The 18,832-nt window shown below is 38.8% G+C and overlaps 1 protein-coding gene across 2 annotated transcripts; it reads right to left on the reverse strand.

Annotated features, from left to right (window-relative positions):
* Positions 1-393: 393 nt before the first annotated feature.
* Positions 394-18,321, reverse strand: usp40 (ubiquitin specific peptidase 40). 2 transcript variants are annotated; one of them, XM_028438464.1, is made up of 31 exons: positions 17,692-18,321; positions 16,423-16,490; positions 16,197-16,310; positions 15,682-15,846; positions 14,759-14,905; positions 14,525-14,668; positions 13,463-13,591; positions 13,187-13,300; positions 12,968-13,075; positions 12,702-12,884; positions 12,433-12,568; positions 12,245-12,326; positions 11,895-12,066; positions 11,728-11,812; positions 11,563-11,633; positions 9,765-10,174; positions 9,537-9,687; positions 8,633-8,693; positions 8,410-8,463; positions 8,111-8,199; positions 7,856-7,942; positions 7,741-7,777; positions 6,318-6,382; positions 5,864-5,938; positions 5,587-5,793; positions 5,253-5,371; positions 5,088-5,153; positions 3,724-3,934; positions 2,627-2,722; positions 2,453-2,547; positions 394-1,187 (listed from the first exon to the last, which is right to left on the reverse strand). In XM_028438464.1, the coding sequence occupies exons 1-31, from the start codon at positions 17,885-17,887 to the stop codon at positions 1,079-1,081; spliced, it is 3,846 nt and encodes a 1,281-aa protein (XP_028294265.1). In that variant the 5' UTR covers positions 17,888-18,321; the 3' UTR covers positions 394-1,078. The 2 variants fall into 2 exon arrangements, with proteins under 2 accessions (XP_028294265.1, XP_028294264.1); XM_028438463.1 differs by having other exon boundaries at positions 13,187-13,303.
* Between the last annotated feature and the right edge of the window lie 511 nt (positions 18,322-18,832).

Raw genomic sequence — 18,832 nt, forward strand, 5'->3', positions numbered from 1 at the left:
TTTTGTTCGGCACAGGTGCAAAAAACACAGATCCTCACTTAGAATCGTTGTTACAAAGTATAATTCTTAAATACATGATGCATGGATGCATTGATAAATGAAAACAAATGACTGACTTCATTAAAGAGCTTTAAAAAAAAAAAAAAAATAGGTTTGATCGTTTTCCTGTTATTATATACAACTAGTGCAGTGCCCATAGAAAGTATGTATTACTCTAGAAAAGTGGGAGGTTCAGTAGCTTTTTCATGGATGGTTAATGAGGTTGAGTTTGAAGGTAGAACGTCAGGGACATTTATGTTTGTTGTGAGATGTGTAGAGTGATAACTGTTGTGTTTTCATATATTTAAATGAATAAATTGGGGGAAAAACAATGCACCAGCATGAAGTTATGTCTGAGTTTTAATTCCTCTTTAATTCAGAATAAAAGTTAAATACTGAAGAAAACAGCACACACGCACACACAAACAGAAATTCCTTGCTTTATAGATAGAAGTCATTTATTCACCTGATTCAGCAAAGTAAAATTGTATCATTAGCAATGTGTGTACAACACTGTACAGGGGGCTAACAGTTGTTAATATCAAGTGGTGATAGAGTGAAAAAGTTGCAAACTAATCTGACATTGCTGGAGAGGTAGACAGTATGAGGTCAGCTGACCAAAGCAGCACAAACGCTTTGATAATCCTAACTTTAATATAAGTATTCAGACAATGCAGAACTTTTCCCTTTAGAGACTTTGTTTCTGGGAAAAGACTGTGTAGAATATGCAGTGAAATTTGTAGAAAGTTGGCTTTTTTAAATATCTTGTAAATATGTTATACATAATAAGGCCAGTGAGGCTGATCCCATTGTAAATTTTGTGGGCAGATGATAAACAATCAAAGCAAATCAAATGAAAAAAAAAAAGCTTTTGACATAATTTGCTTTTATAAAACTCAAAAGGCACATAATAACTGATAGATAACAGGCCAAGCTTTTAAAACATCTTCAGGTTTAGTGAATATATTGGATTGTCCTTCCTGCATTGTAGCGTCTCTACATGCACACACCTTTTTTGGCACCAAAGGTAAATTGAATGCTATTTGAACTCTCCCACATTAATTGACAGTGCAACCTCTTGTTTCCTGGATTTGTTCTGTTTAACCGTCTTCTGTGATTCAGCATTATTAGAGTCTGCAGCTTGTATTCTGAAAACAAAATAAAGAGAGAAGATTCAATGTGATCAACACTAAAGCAGAAGATTGGTTTGACAGGTTAATAAATCTGCAATTTATTTGTATCTGATTTCATTTAATTTTTATTTTGAACATGAACACAAACAGCAGTGTATTTACCACAATGAGAATAAAATAACAACAATAATTAAGAAATCAAAAAAAAAAAAAAAAAAATCAAACAAAGCAAAGAGAATAAATGGTTACAAAACCCTGTATGTCCAAAACGGAGCACTTACATGATCCTACCACTTGTAATATCTAGTACTATACTTTATTTCTATACATGGTTTTGCTCAAAGTAAATGAAATCTCATTAAAAATATCACATCATTCTTGAATTGTCAGTTGTTTTTTCTCAGGGGAAACATTCAACCCAGATAAATGCAAGCATTTTTCCAAAAGAAATAACGAGAATTTCACCACAATCGTGCCATTTTGACGCTAACTAATGTAAATTACTTCTTACACATCAAAAAACATATATTTAGAATTAAGACTTATACACAAACATTGAAAACAATACATCTATGAAGTTTTACTTTGTGTTTTTCTAGAAAGTTTCTCTTTCAAATGGAGAAACTTTGATTTTTTGATGAGTAAATTAATCGACAGCAGGCCTAAATTTATTTATTTGGTAATCAACACATAGGAGTAGGAGGAAGTATAAACTTATATGATCCTACAACTTGTAATATCTAGTACTATACTTTATTTCTATACATTAATCTTATAATATACACCTATTAACACTATAAAAGTAGACATAATTCATTGATATATGTTAAAAAGGTCAGATTGCCTCCGTTTATGCTGTTTTGGCACCCCCTAGTGGCTAGCTTTATTAATTTATCTATTTAATTATACATTGAACGTATTCCACTATAATTCATCAGTCAACATGCACATACTTAAGTATACACACCCCGGTTTAGAAACTTTTTTTCCCTTTAACACTTATGCTTTGAGAAGATACATTTTATGTATTTATGTTTTTGCTTTAAATTCAGACATTTTTTTAAATTTTAATCCACACACACAAACTGTTCCATAACCTGTTACCACGTACTGACACACATAAGCTTCATTTTGTCGTCTGTGCGTGCAGTGACCGAAAGTCCATTATGTCTCCTAAGTTATAAGTCTCAGCCTTTTCAATAAAGACTTTCTGAATATTTTTTGGGAGAAGTATTTGTTGTGTTTTAAATACTATTGACAATGCTCCTCTTCCCGCTCACCCTTTCCTGCGTTGTTCTGCCAGCTCTCTGAGTGTCTGCTGGGCCTGTTTGTCCTCTAAGGTGATGAACTCCTTGTTGTTGTCCACCAAAAGATTCTGTTGAAAACAACACGAGAAGATGATGCAGCCCGTGGAACATTCACACGCAGTGGATTCATCGCACAAAGAACAACACCTTGATGCCGATGGTGTCGCCGTCTTTAAGGTGGAAGGGTGCTCCAAAAAGTGACTCAGCCTTTTTCTTCTTCTTCTTTTTTGAAACCTGTTGTGTCTGAAAGAAAACAACACTGTTCACTAAGTAGGTGATGATGAATACAGATTTATTTATTTTAAGAAAAATAAGTCAAACAAAAACTTATTCTAAGAAATGTTTGTTGAAAAACGTCAGTTAATATTTACAATAATTCATTTTTAATCATGTTTGTTATACTGTGTAACAAATACAGAGTAGCCAGGATTACTGTACAAAGTGGAAAGATGCACCAGCTCAGATATTTTTTTTTTCCCCTCTATTTTCAACAAACCACGTTTTATTTTAACTAGATTTATATTTGAGAACGTGAAAATGTAGAATAAAGCCGTTTAACATTGTACGTTGTGTTTTAACTTGAAAAGGAATAATTAACATTTTCAAAACATAATTTTAATCAGTCATTTTTAAAAAAATTTTTATCAATTACTAGACATTTCAGGTGACCACACATGGGGTCACGACCCCAAGGTCGAATGAAGTGGGACATTCCCTATGATTCCTGATAGCACTGTGCTCTGGGATAGAAAACACACTAAAATCAACAGCTACCTGTGCATTATAGCACTGATTCTCAAACTGTGGTGGGATCCATTTAGTGGTACGCCAAATTCATTTTATTTGTCTCGTTATTTAAGTACAGTGTTGTATTTTCCTATATTTAAACGGTGTTACTGTTCAAACTGTGTTTAATGTTACAGTGGCCAACAATATTAAATATACTTGTTAAATAAAAACTGATACTTAGGCCTACTACATTACTGTATTTTAATGTTGGTCATTATGGTGGTACTCGGAGAGCCAAGTATTTTCTGAGGTGATACTTGGTGAAAAAAGTTTGAGAACCACTGCATTATAGGATGTTGGTGCTGCTGTAACTAGTAGTTAATCTTCAACAAACTATACAAGCATGTTTAGTTATTTGTATCAGCAAATACACAAATTTAACCCTTTCGCTTGTACATGTTCTGGAATATTTTATACTGGTGGATCCCTAACATTTACTCGTTTCCACTCTTTACCCAGTTAGAGATTTCATCCCAGTTGTGTTTATCAGGCTGATGTTTGGCCAGCAGCAGAGAGTCGGGGGAAACGTCGTAGTGTGCAGCGAGACATGCACGGAGAGAACGAGAGGAAGAATCACAGGAAGCGTCCCAGACCAGCTCCTCAGGAGGGAAGTAACTGCTCTCCCCTGGAACCCCCATCCTGATCTGGAGCAGCACCTCCTTTGACCTAATGGGTAAGAACATCAACATTTAGGGGGAATGCACCATTGCCAGAGGTGAAAGTAACAGATTACAAGCACTCACGTTACTGTAATTGAGTTGCTTTTATGGGTATTTTTTTAAATCATTTTACTTGTACTTAAGTATGTTTTAAAAGAAGTAATTTGTTTCATTTCTACACCCAACTGTTACTGGGTAAATTATATATTTTTTGCTTTAAAACAATCAACGGACAATGTGAAACTACAAAAAATGAAACGACCAAACAACAATCAAATGTATCACATCATAGCCGACCAATCAGATTAAAGGTAATGCATTGAATGGAGGTTATTTTCTCAGTTTTAGAATTTTTTTATTTTAAAGGTATTGTGGACAATGTTATTTTAGCTTCAACTTCCGAGTGGATCATCAAGACTATTGGTCCTCCTAATTGTCAATCATTCTGATGATATGTTTACATAAGGCTGTTGTACGTGTTTGTGCTCGGTGCGCACCGGGTCTTTTTTAAAAATAGATTTTCAGTCTGACATAGTGGGAAAAGTGCAAATCTTTTTTGGAAGGTAAGCTTGTATGAGCGATGCCAACTCCAACATGTAAACAGAGTTGTGCACAAGGAAAACTGGGCTTGTGCACGCTCTCCCACACACGTAGGCGTTCCCTCTTGAGCAGGTAGAGTGTTGCACACGTGCAGAGGGCATTTCTTTTCTAAACTTTGAGAAAATCGTGCTCTATACCTTTAAATTTAATTAAGTGGTGTTACTTTATTTTAATTTTTTTTTATTGTACATTTCGACAAACCTTATATTTTACACAGATGCCTTTGTGGAAAAGATTTCCTCTCTTGCTTTATAAGTTTATCCATGAGATGTTTACTGTATGCAAGGGAACCGTGGCAAGATTTATTACCATAAGAAACGTGGGAGGTGAAACTACTAACTTTTACTTTGAGTACTATCTAATTGAGCTACGTTTGACTTGTAATTGGGTATTTTAAGTATGAATTACTTGTACTTGAGTACAATTTCAATCAAGTAACAGTGCTTCTACTTGAGTATTGGATATATCAGTACTCTTTATACCTCTGACCATTGCAAAGAAAAAGAAAGATGGTATCTAAAGAGTGAGTTAAAAAATGAAGTATGAAGTACGAGGCATACTTAAGGTCCTCCTCTTTTAGTAACTGCTGCACACAAAGGTCAGCTCCCCTGATCAGCTTCAACTTCCTGAACAAAAGGAAATTAAACAAAAAACAGTTGCATTAAGACTAAATGTCATGATGTGGACTACAGAAGGTTAAAAGTTTGGGAACTGAGAGCTCAGACCTAAGTGTGGCTTGTTGTCCTCGAAGGATGCGTACGAGCCTGCATCCCTCTAGCTGCCACACACGCAGGAAGTTTGTGGTTGGCACGGACACGTCCTGGAGACCTGGCAGAGTCAGGACCTGAAAAAGAAGAAAAAAACATTTACATCACAACCAATAACAGTTAAAGGATCGAAATGTGGAAATACATGGATTAATATTCTAAATGTAATTTCAAAATAAGTAAATATAAGTTATTACAATATTAATGTGAGTCTAATCAGGATGGATTTTTTTTTTTTTTTTTAACTTCTTTGACAAAATCCTTTCCGGGAACACTTTAGTTTAATCCCCACCTGAGCCTTCAGGTCGTCCAGCGTGGCCTCGTCCGATATCTCAACCTGTCCAACACTTTTCAACTCCGTCGTGTTTCCTCCACAGAGCACAAACAACCGACTGGCTGCCTCAGCTCCATTTAGAGCAGGACCATTGTTGGTTTGATGAAAAACTGGCTCCATGATTTTAGGATCCACACACAGCCACACGGACAACTTTAGAAACCCCTGATGAACGGAAAACAACAGTAATGTAATGAAGCGGTGAACAATTCAACACGGGAACCACATTGTGTACCTTTGGAGGTAAAAGTCCTTCAGTGATGACCAGTGTTTCTCCACTGTTGATCTTCAGCTCACACAGAGAAGCATCCTGAGCATCAAAAACATTAATTATTTAACTTTACATTTTGGTTGTTTTAAGACCAATGCTGGACAACTCTGGTCCTAGAGTGTTGCTGTCCTGCATGAGTAGAAGACTCTGTTCCCACACTCTTAGTTGGATTATTAATAGACATTCTGCAGAGCTGCTTAGTGACAAGCATTTGAGACGTGTGTGTTTAAGCAGCGAGACAGCAGTCCTCCAGGACTGTGAGTTTCCTTCCTGACAATTAATAGAAAAACCCACAATCAAACCCAAAATAAACAAAATTAAGGGTTTCTGACTCAATCTGGTGGACCCACATTTTTTTAAACTAAAATTTCTGTCAGTGCACACAGTGTTCAAAACAAACTACTATTTATATGGTTACCTCATCCATTAGTGGTTCGCCAACCTCTTCACACCAATCAAGCCTCCTCAGATGCCAACCAGTGCCTGCCAACAAATAAAATCATCATCCTCCAAACAATGCAGCCTGAATTTAATTTTAGAAGAATGTTTATGACAAGTCTGTAGCACATCTATCTTTAACACAAGGAAGCTCTGTCTGTCTGTCTGTTCCTCAAATATTTTTGTGGATCAGGCTCAGACTGACCTCAGACTTTCAACATGGCTGCTGCTTGGTTCAAAGGTGTGCGACGTCGAATTTGTTTGGACTGGATTGATACCGTTCATAAATTATTTCATAAAATTGTCCACCGGGAGCGGAGCCAGCAGAGTCACGTGCGCGCCAGAGCCTATCACTGGAGAGCTGGGACTGATGACTTCATAATTGGAGTTAGAAGTGATGAGATCATCACTGTGGGGGTTGGACTGATGAGCCTTTGCTGGCTTTAATCACCGAGTGGCGGCGGCACAGATGGTCGGGTTGGAGGCGGCCTGTCCCGGCCTGCAGAACGCCAACACTTTACTTTTTGCTCGCTTTGGGTGAACCGTGCGTGTGCGTGTTTAATTCAGAATTACATTTGCTTTAGAAATTAAAGCAGAACTAAGTAACTTGCGCTTAGCGCTCCCCCTAAAAGGTCCCTTTTGGTTATGTCACTGTCGTAAAAACTCTGCACCCCCCGCCACCTGCCCCACCTCACAGCAACATGCGCACCTTTGCTCTCCCAAGACTGTAGCAAACAATCATTGAAAAATTCTAATACAACAGTGACACCTGAGGGTGCTTTCACACATATAGTCCCATGTGACCATGTGAACAGTATGAGGAAGAGAGACGAGTACACCTAGTACTGCAAGCAGTTCTGAAAGGGGGCCAAGCCTCGCCCCCAGGTATTGCGGAGCCCATGGAAGTACGTCACGAAGGATGACGGGCTTGAGGCGACCGTCAGGACACAGGCTAACGTGTCATTTGCAGTGTTGTAATAGTAATGGGCGTGTCCCAGCCTATTGTGCTATTAAGGAGTGGGCGTGGCCGATGCCAGAAGATGCAACTGTATTGTGTGGATATAAAGTTTATGATAATGTGATTTAAAATGTGAAAGTTACAGGTCAAAATACACCAAATTTCATTAAAATCTGATTAACTTTCATGTTGCTTGATGTTTCTCTGTTTATAGCGCCCCCTATTGGCCAATTTGCGCCAAATTTAGCACAGAGTTTGGTTGACCCCTGACACAAGTGATGAAGTTTGATGTTGATAGCTTTTACTTTGACAAAAATATGCAGAAATAAATGTGTATTTAAAACTAGCAAGTTTCTATTTAGGGAACACGTGGATTCAAAGTTTATGAAGATGTGATTTAAAATGTGAAAGTTACAGGCTATAATAAATAAAGTTTGAGTTTCACCTTCAAGTCCAACAGCATTGAGCATTGTCTTTAGACACTGAAAAAAACAAAATATTATTGTAAAGGTAGTCAAAATGCATCAGAAAACAAACAGATGAACATTTTGTGTATTTACCTCTCTAACAGTGCAAGTTCTTTCCACAATGATGTCCATCTCCAGACCAGAAGAGGGCACCATTCCCACAGTGAAGTGTAAGAAAAGCTGCAACACATTAGAAAAAAAAGGCTCTAAACTTCAATCAAACACATAAAACCCCCATAACCCCTTCATATGTCTTAAACTGTAGCGTGCAATTAAAGGTTGTTCAGCTTTAATTGAAGCAGCTGCAAGAGCAAAAGATTTTACTGAAGCCAGGGAATAAAGACACACCTGTGAAGCCTTGGGGGCATTCCCCAGATGGAGAGTCAGCGTGGTCATGAGTCGCACTCCTGCAGCTCGAACACTCAGCTCCTCACATACTGTTAACAACACAACAACGATGCACTTCATGAACGTATTTCAGGGACTTCAAAGACCAATGATGAGAAAAAACATTACAAGCAGGGGGAGTACCTCTTAAAAATTTAATCAAGGGACAGTTTAAAGTTAAGAGCATCTGTATATTACGGTTAAAAAACAGGGGATTTCCAGCATGGAAAGCAGCCTTTGGGGAAACAAAGACACCGTACCTGGAGGAAGGAGTTTCCCTGTGCAGTCGACCTGCCTCAGACAGTAGGACGCACCTGGTCAGTCACAGGAAAACAGAACACAGCCCAAATTAAATAATTAAACATCAAGACACATTGGATACAAGTTAAAAAATATTCCAATTATTAACAACTAAGTGGCAAATATCGGAGTACTTGATGGAAGCATTCAGATGTTGCAAGGATGTTGAACAGAGCAACTTGCCTGTGTGTTGCTCCAGGAGCTGCAATTCTTCTATGGCTTTCTGTTTCACCTCACCCAGCAGCTGTGAAAGAGAGACAGTCACAGAAACAAAGTCAGGTGTGTTCTAAGCCATTATCTGACACTTCTACTGTCTACACACAGTATATAGCAAGTGTACAAAAGGAAATCTGGAGAAAAACAATGATTTGTGCTTTTTTTTTTTTTTAACAGCTGATTTTTCAGCTATTTTAGGTTTTTACATTTTCATTGTTCAAAATGAGAAATAAAATGATTCCCAGGAATCATGGCTGGGTCAAAAATAAACAAAATCAATGACTAGATTTATAACGATTTTCCTATGAATGGCCCAATATCGATTCATGAAATCCTGGTGAATAAAGTATTTTCTACCATGTGTAATGCAGTGCTGGCTATTCTTTAGAGCAACGAAACACCATGCTGCCTTGAGATTTAAAAAAAAAAAGCCTTGACTATGGGTGTTGCTCCTGTAGCAGTAAAGACACGCCCAATCTCGCTCTCAGCCAATAGCAATAATCAATTATAATAGTAGAGTTTCAGTCACTCTAGCATTTCACAAAAAAATACGCCAAATTATAATACTGTGACTAAAATATGAAGAGTTGGACAAGAATCAAACTAAAACACTACTTCATACCCAAATACAGATGTATTGAGCAGGAAAACGTGGGTTTGGTATAGGTTACTAATTAATATAAACATGAACATTTTTAATACTTTCTACTATTTACAGCAACGGTTATCTGAGTATCTCTTCCACATTAAAGTAAAGTCGGTACCGAATCGAAAACTGACTGTTAAGTTGAGTGTTATAGATGTGTGGTTTTTAAATAGACAAAGTTTTTAAATGTAGCAATAAAAAGTATAAAATCCCACATGGACTAACCATATTCCCAGTGGCTGGAACCTTGATTCTCTTCCTCTCCTCCTCTTTGGCTTCTTCACCTGCCGTCACGTGTGGCTGAAACTCCACCTGAAGCCAGCGGCAGTCGGAAGGCGTGGTCACAGTGACGACGTCTCCATTCAGGGTGAACATGCTGAACGTAGTGAAGACAACATGCGGTAACTCCACTGAGAAAACCCTCTGAGAAAACTGTATCCTGAGAAAACTGACCTGCTGTCAAAAGACTGAGGCTCCAACACCAACAGTGCATCTCCGTCTTTCAGCGACAGCTCCTTTAGAGTCCGCTGCATATCATCAGGTGGGAACACTCTCCATCCACTTGCGCCTCCACCCTCTTCTACCCCCACACCACTAAGTTTCCCACCTTTTTGCTCCTGACAGAGGAGACTCTCCTTTGGCTCCCCCAGCGCCTCTTTCACCTCCCCAAGAGTCGCAGCGCCTGCAAAACCTCGAGCCTCCTTCTTAAGTCCAGGGTCTCCAGTTTCACAACCACCTCCATCCTCCTTAAACTCCACTCCATCCATCACTTCCTGTTGGTCACTTTCACCCAAAAATGGGCGAACAACAGTTAGCAGCACTGGTTCCCACTCCGGCCCTGTCAGCACAGTCGCACCACACACCTAAACAGATGTTAAAACAGAGCATCAGATAATTTAGTGACCGTGGTTGCCCTAAAATACAGACACTATATTGAAAAGGCAAATGCAGGACTGCCCCTCCCTACACGCAGAACACCCACTGTGCATTCCATGGAAAGCTGAGTATTTATTAGACGATGTATACTTGATATCTGAAAAACACAAACTAGTTCACTAGTTCAGCTGTAAAAACTCTGACATGTTAACTAGTTAATCATTGATTACTTAAAGCTGCAGTATGTAGAATCATGAGGCACTCCCTCCCTTCCTGAAAAACTCACCGGTCTTCTTGGGAACACTTGCGTGTACAACTGTGGGACTCTGCGACTGTTTTCTCCATGAAGACTAGTAACAAATGTAGGGACTTTACCGTGTGTTACTGGAGTTTTTTGTTTTAGAGACATGAATTGAAAGCATGTATCATTACTCTGCTGTGAGGACAGTAGAGGCTCACAGCCGCTTCTCCGCCTCCTGATCAGAACAGACAGACTCCACACGGCAAATGAAATGGGTCTGTTCTCTGTTTCCACGTTTGATAATGTTTCTTATAGTTTTACAAGCTATTTATTCCTTCTGTTATCACTCTCTCTGACTCGGGTCAGACAGCGCAAGGACTGAAAGCGGAACGCTCGCAGTCCATTGTACACCGAGCGAGAGGAACCTCCGTGGACTCCGTTCCTCCCGAACACGTTTGTGACTTTATTCTGTTGCTTCTCCACCTCAGGCTTCCCTTTTCCTCTTGCAATGTCGTGTAACCGCTGTGCCAAAAGCGACAATAGAGACTTCAGCTTGAGTATAATGCCATGGGCCTGGGACTGTCCTTACTCACAGATAGAGAACGTCCATCGACTTATGACGAGCAGTCAAAAGTAATGCTTAAAACAGCTCATTGGATCGCCCTGTTGGTAGAAAGATCTCTGATTGGCTGAAGTCCAGCGTCACGCTCCTGTATTTCTAAAGCTCATTTACCCAGCCAGGAGAAGAAGCAGAGATTCACTGTCCACTCAGAACACTTCGTATTACAATATGCAATACAATATAATAAGATGATCATGAATTTTTGACCAAATAAAACCCCCAAAAAAATTAGATTTGATTTTGTTATTTCAGTTTCAAGTTATTTCTATTTAATATTTATCTATTTTTATTTTAACTGTAACTTATTGTTTTCATTGACGCAAATTACTGTTTCTCTACTTACAGACAGTACATTATTTAATATCAATAAGGGTTGTCAAGTTAAATGTATGTTTATTTCATCATTTTGTACCAATAATTAGGGATGGGGTGAGTTGGGAATCCTGGGATCCAAACTCACTTAGGGCCCCAATTTGGTCAGGGGCAGCCCTGGGTTAATGAATTTTCTGTACCTCTCTGCCGTTCCACACAAACAGGTCAGTGTTTGTGTGGATTCCTGCACTGTACAGTGAGACGTTGTCATCTGGAAAAGAAGAAAACTGACTTTAGTTACAAAGACATGTAAACTTTCTTTAATGGTCCTTAACCCGAGGTGCATTTTAAAAGCAGTGCCTGACCTGTAAGTGTGTTGTAAAGGTGTAAACCTGCAGGAAGACTCCTGGCAACCGTGAGAGCCATATCTCCTTCCCACAATTCATGCATCTAAAAGCACACAAACACAACTTAACTCCACTTTTGCTTTCGAGAGTTTAGAATAACGCTAATGTTTTGCTGTTCACGGTACCTGATAAATAGCTAATCGCAGAACACCAACAGTTTTCCTTCGGTCAAAGCTGAGTGTGGTGCTTCCATTAGGCTGTTCACCAACTGAATGTAAGGCTCCATTTATCAGCCTGTAACACGGTGCCAGGTGCAAACACAGCTGCACAGTGTTGTTGGTGGCTTCAAACTTCTCACTGAGACACAAATTATTGGATTCTCGTAAATCAATGAAAAAACAAGGCAATTTTCACAAATCATGTGATTTAAATTACAACTGAGCATTTTTAAGATGAAAGAAATTGGATATCAGAAAGCATCCAACAGTTTAAAGTGGAGTGATAGATCACAATATGCATAAGGTTGTTACTGTACCGCATCTGCTGCAGTTTGAGGTTCTCCTCCTGAGCCATCTGAATGAGGTGAGAGGGAACTTTGTACTGAAGATTGTTCAAAGCTGAAAAATAAAAACAATCATTCTCTCATTCATAATCTATTCACCTCCCATTAGGTTGCTTCCTCCCAGTCTCACTAAACATGCATCATTTTCCTTCACTCTGTACCTTCCACAGGCCTGTGAAGCTGTGTTTTCCTGTAGAACAGCATGTAGGCACTCTCTTTGCCTTGGAACTGCTTCTCTATGTCTGACTCCCTGATGGAAGTCACATTTGAGTCATTGAGGTCAAACCAGTGATTACCCTGTGGACAGACGCAAATATACATTGTGAGGAAGCAGATGCTAAAGTGATCACACAATACAATACTTGCCAGGAAGTCGTGGTCTTAATAAAGTTGCACTGGCTATTAAACTACGTTGGCTGTTCTGATATACCTCTGCTTCAGGCTGTGGTTTCTGGTTTCCTTTGTGTTCCTGTTCAGATGTGTCTGGCTCTGAGACCAACGAAGGATCAGCGTTGCTGCTCTGCTTAGCCTCTTGACTTGGTGGATTTGCTTTCAGCGCAACTCGAGTGCCGTTGGCGACCAACATAAACACGTCATTGTGGGATTGGAGAAACTAACAGACCAAAAAACATGGGATAAAGAACAAAGAAATCTGCTTGATAATCAGTGATCATTAGCACTGATAAAAAATAATACCTTGCCGATTGGGCCGCAGTGTTTCCTGAACTTCTTGCTCCAAGATGAACCAGTTTTATCCATAAGCTTCTGGCCCAACTGGTCCAACAACACACTCTTTGAAGGCTCCTGTGTGGGCACCGAAAGATGACTTATTAATTTATTATGTAGAGAGGAAACCCTGACTCAGCATAAAAGGACCAAACATGCAGATAGGCTTTGAAATGTTTTTGCTTTTACCTGAGAAATGATGTTGGACAGGACAGACAAAGGGTCGTCGTCTTTTAGTTTTTGCTTACTAATGACTTTGACATCCTCTTTGACTTTCCTTTGAGTTTTTGGCTTGACATCTTCCTCCTGACAATCAGACAAAACATTTGCTGCTTCTTCTGATGCACAAATTCAAAGGCTTGCGGCTTTTGAACCTGTATTCTTTTTTAGACACTGAAAACACTTCATAGCTGTTTTTTTAGGTAAAATGTTTTGGGCTTCTGTTAAGTTGTGTCGGTCACTCACCGGTGGCTCCCATTGACCAAGTTTGTCAATGTCCCTGATGTACACGTGGTAATGTCCGCCATAGCAGCCGCCTTTATGGATAATTACGGAGAATAGTTCATAGGAGTAGTCAGAGTCATCTGCATTGATCTAGAAACCCAACAAACAACAACTTACAACTAGGAGTGTGACGGTATCTCGATATGGAGATATATCGCAATATTTTTTCACACAATCAATAACCAATATGCTCGCACTAAGTATCGATTTTTTAAGATTTATTTTATTATTTTCAAAACCTTTTCTGCTTTTTCACTCAAATGTGCAGGTAGGTCTTCACAGAAATGTTGTCACCGTTTGTTGAAGGAACCAATATATTGTTTACTGGAATATTGCACTATAATGGTGTCACTGGTAAGAAAGATCCTATTTTTTGTTTCCAGAAAACACTATTGGAGATACTTATTTGTTTACAATGGTATGTTGACACTTATTTACAGAAATGTTGCTCTAAAATAGTGTCACTGTTCATAGGACACTTTTTCAATTTATTATTATTATTTATCGTAGATTGATTTCTGGCCTATAAATCGATAATCGCAGTATTGTCATATCGTGTATTAATCATTACCGTGAGCTTTGTATCGTGTATTGTATCGCTAGGTACTCAGAGGTTCCCACCCCTACTTTCAACTATTACAAAGAGAACAGATCACCTGTTTTTAATGACACTATCTATTAGAATTTTCACTCTAAAGGCGCTAAGAAGCTATTGTTTTTCTATAGCAGAAATAAAACAGAAAGGTACCAAAAGCAAAGCTAAGATGCTATTTGATTGCACAGCATCAGGGGCGTCACAGACAAAGTGGTAATATTGTTACATTTAAATTTTAAACACACATGCAAGTATCTGCACCTGCTTTCCTGCCAAAAACACACAGTGTGTCAACACTAATACATCAAGAACCCAAACAAGTGTAAAATCCTGTCAGTGTGAAATACACTGAATGTATCAGTAGCTTTGCCAACAGGAAGTAGTGAGCAAACAGCAAATCAAACAAATGTATGCAACATTGCACGTACCTGTTCACAAAAGGGTCGCAGGTTGATGGTGAGAGGAAAAGTATAGTGGCCCGTCTCCTTGTAACGTTCTAATTTGGCAAAATCAAAGCTGAATCTCAACAAAGACATAGTCATGAACGGTGGGAGCTTCCTCAGCTTGGCAGACTGAATAAAAGAAAAAATAACAATAATTATACCACTGAGAAGAATAGGTGACGCTGGAATAAAGTACTTGCTATCGGAGTAAAAACGGACCTTGGCAGCAGGGACCAAATTGTCACAATGTGCACAGCGGTACAGGTTGTTGCCCTCGAACAACTCCTCCTCCACAAACATGTTCCACAGAGCCTCCTCCAGGCTGGACACGCCACAAACACACACGGTCAAGTCCAAGAAGTCCTCCTGAAAAAGCCAACACACAGACTGAGCTCCATTTGACACTTTTCATCAGGGTTGGGGTCAATTACATTTTTTCAATTACAAATATGTCTTCAATTATCAACGTTCAAATACAACTAAGTTACAATTATGGTGACAAACATATTTTGTCTGAAATAGAAAAAAAAACATTTAAAACTTAACTTGTGTTAGCATTTCATATGATAATGTGTCAGTCTTAAATCAGCTGTAAAATATACTAAAACATATTGTCTACCATCTAATTAGTTTTTTATCTCTTGGTTACATTGTTAGGTTTCCTTATCCATGAAAATATAGTTTTTCAAATTTAAAAATAGGTTTGGTGTGGGCATCTGAGCCTCTTTTCTGTCAGGATATACCTCTATTTATATTTTTCTTTAAATGGTCAAATGATCCCCAAGATTCAATGACAGGTCAAATTGATGTAAAATGTATTTTATTAATTATTAAGTACGTATGTGTACGCCAATAAACTGTAACATGGTTCCCCAGGGTCGCGTCTAATTAAACTGCAAATTTAAATATTTTGCATCATTTCCATGTCAATTATAACTACAAAGTAAATTATCTGAACTCAATTACAATTCAATTATGGTTACAACAGCAATGTATTTTTTTAATTACAATCATAGTTATGTCATAATTGACCCCAACCCTGCTATTCATCCAAGCATGAGATTTATTCTACTGTAATGGTTGCTAGATTCTCTGACAGTGAAAAAGAGTGAGTTTTGATGCAGTGATTGATGAGGACACACCTGCCTCTGGCTGACATTCTTGCACTGCCTGCACTCAATGCTGTTGACAATGGTCCCATGATAGAGCTGGTGGATAAATGTACTGCCACTGGTTCCCACAAGGGAGTGCTCCAGTGCACTGAACAAGATCCGATTCAGTTCCTGCACATCGTGCTGATTTGTGCCCTGTGCAGATAAGAAAACATCAATTTATGGACAAAAGCATGATATTCTCCTTAACCACATGGTATGAATGTAATACACTTCATTATTGATGGACATGTTGCAGTAAAGCACTGTAAATGTACCCTGTCAGTTTAAAGTAGGAAAATCACTGTTCATCATTTAGAATTCACACATCAAACTCCAATCAAAGCTTTAACTTCTGTAAGGAGGTGTCCAATCATTAGAAACTTTTAGGACTGAAACCGTCCGTGTACTCGTATTTTGTAGTCCATACATTTCCTCACTGCTTTTGCTGGAAGACAAATCAATGATCAATATTTCATCCCTGCTTCTCAGTAATATGCTCTGACCTCGTAGCTGTTCCAGCCAAAGCTATCAGTGAGATCTGAGGTGGAGGCGCTCTGCTGGTCCACCAGCAGGAGATAAGCAAACAGCCTCTGAAGCTCCAATGGGATCACTCTGACCTGAGGGCAAAAAGTGAGTGAAAACCTTAAACTCACAACACATGGAGGGATTAATGAAGCCAAATCACACGCGTTTGGATGTCATGATGGAAAAATTTGAAGTGTGTCTTACTTTTGCTCCTGGTTTGTCTTTGTCTTCTAGATGTCCCAATTCCTTTGGGCCCAAACTGAACAATGCCTCTGCAATAAAAACCTCAACTCAGTTTATACATATTTACCACACAGATGAGTCAAAACATAATAAAGCAAATTACAAGATACTGCTAAAGCCAAGAGAAGCCAAAAGGGATGAAACGGGCCCAGTGTGAGGACTAAGGGTGTCCCGATATGATATCAATATCTGCAACAACAACAAAAGCCCAATATCAAAATATATCAGCCTGTATTTAAATCTCCAATATTAGCAGACAATTTATTAGATTTATTTAGGGTTTTTTCAGTCTTTTTATTTACTGATTTCATTCAATTGCAGAATATTCTTATGTTTAAGATAACACTTTATGTAACCCATTAGTTAATAATGAATGGGTCAGTTTTTCTCATACGTGCTACTAAAGGCTGCAATATCGGTATCGGATGTGGAAAAAGTTGTATCAGCAGGACCCCAGTCTACCCACAACCCTGGACAGGATGAAAAGACAACATAAAAAGATCAACCATAAAACATTCCCTCCTCCGAGACATTTCAGCACTACGATTAGCCTAATAAACATGAGTGTGGAATGTGGGAAGCAGCTGGAGTGCTTGGAGAAAACACAGTGAGAACATGCAAACTGCACACAGAATAGTACCAGGTCTACAACATGAGAATCAACTAAGAAAAAAAGCACTTTAAACAGGATGCCAGATCTGATCCCAGATTGGATTCTCTGGAGGCAACATTCTGGCCCGTGGCCCTTATGTTGAATAGAAATGGTTTGAAGCAGCGATTCTCAACTGATGAGTCGGCACCCAAAAGTGGGTCACAGACAGCTGGTCTAAATTAAATAAATACATCTCATGTTGGACTTGTCTTTTATTTTTAAAGAAACTTTTATTTTGACAGGAATGCTGTGAAATGCATGTTGCACAAGAAAATATATAGATTTTTGTTTGAAAAAAAAAAAAAAACATGAATTTTAGAAAAACAAAATTTGGTGGGTTGAATTCTTGAAAAAAAATTTAAATTTAAAAATTTAAAAAAGTGGGTCGCGATTTAATGGCAAAATGTGGGTCCTCGGGTGAGACCAGTTGAGAACCCCTAGTTTAGAGGATCCAGTCACTCCTTCTGTCTTTGGACACTTCAGTAAACCAGAACCATGGCCTGAGCAGACAAAGACAGTTCTATAAAGACAGGACAGTGCTGTGGTCCTGTCCTCCAGGCCTGGGGGGTCATCCTCACCTCTGAACTCGGGGGTGAAGAGCAGGGTCTGCAGCAGAGAGTTAAGGTAACACGTCCCTCCCTGGTTCTTGATCCCACTCAGCCTACTCCTTCCCCGCGGTAGAGGCGGCTCATCTCCCCCGGTGGACACTCTCCCTTTGGAGGGGGTGGAGGAGAAGCCCTCCTCGTCCACTTCCTCAAAAAGATTCCCAAACATGGTGAGTGGTTTCCACGCTGGTTAATGGACGCTGGTTGTTGACGTGCCCTCTTGCTATCTCATTTTGGTCTTGCCCAATTCTCGGTTGACAATAGTTGGACTCACTCTGAAATATGAGGACTTTACGGGGCTAAACATTGCGACTTGTACCGTGTGGTGTGAGTCAGACCCGTAGGACGCGGCGTGAGGCCGATTTTACGTTAACGAAGGTTAATGAGCCGTAGCCAAAGGGAGAGATTGACAGCTCAGCAAAAACACACACGGACAACAAAATGAAACAGACCGTCTTTCTGCGACTGAATAAACGACGTCTTCTTATCTCCTTGCACAAGCTCTGTCCTCCCCTGAACGCCTTAAAATAGAAAACAAACGAGTCGGAAATGAAAATACAATGGCTCGACAGTAGGCAGCCATCTTTTTTTTCCTGGCAGGGAATGCCGCGTTGCATTGTGGTACTTGTAGTCATATACGTCACGTTTTTATCTGATAAGTTGGGGGAAAAAAAACTATGAAATTATTTTGAAACTAATTCAAACAAATATTTAACTCAAATCACATTAAAAAATATACAAAAACATAGATTCATTAGGTACGAGGAGGAAGAATGGATATATATTGAACAGTATTGATTATTACTTATTATATACAATGTAAATCTTGGAAATATATCTATTGCTGTAATGTATACCTCAATAACTACTGGTATTTGTTAATAAATAATGGATAAGTAATATATATCATAATGAGGGTAACTGATTATTGTTATTATACTATTGGATATTGTTTATTAAATCTGTTGTTATTAATATGACCTGTATGGATTGTAATATATTATAGGGGTTAATACATTTCTATAACAACTTTTTGTTAGTACTGTACTGGCATTATATTTATTGTAATGAAGTTGACGATGTATTGGTGCAGTTGATTAATTAGGTTAATGCA

Source organism: Gouania willdenowi, chromosome 22 (genome assembly GCF_900634775.1).
Source record: "Gouania willdenowi chromosome 22, fGouWil2.1, whole genome shotgun sequence".
In the NCBI taxonomy this organism is placed as follows: Eukaryota; Metazoa; Chordata; class Actinopteri; order Blenniiformes; family Gobiesocidae; genus Gouania; species Gouania willdenowi.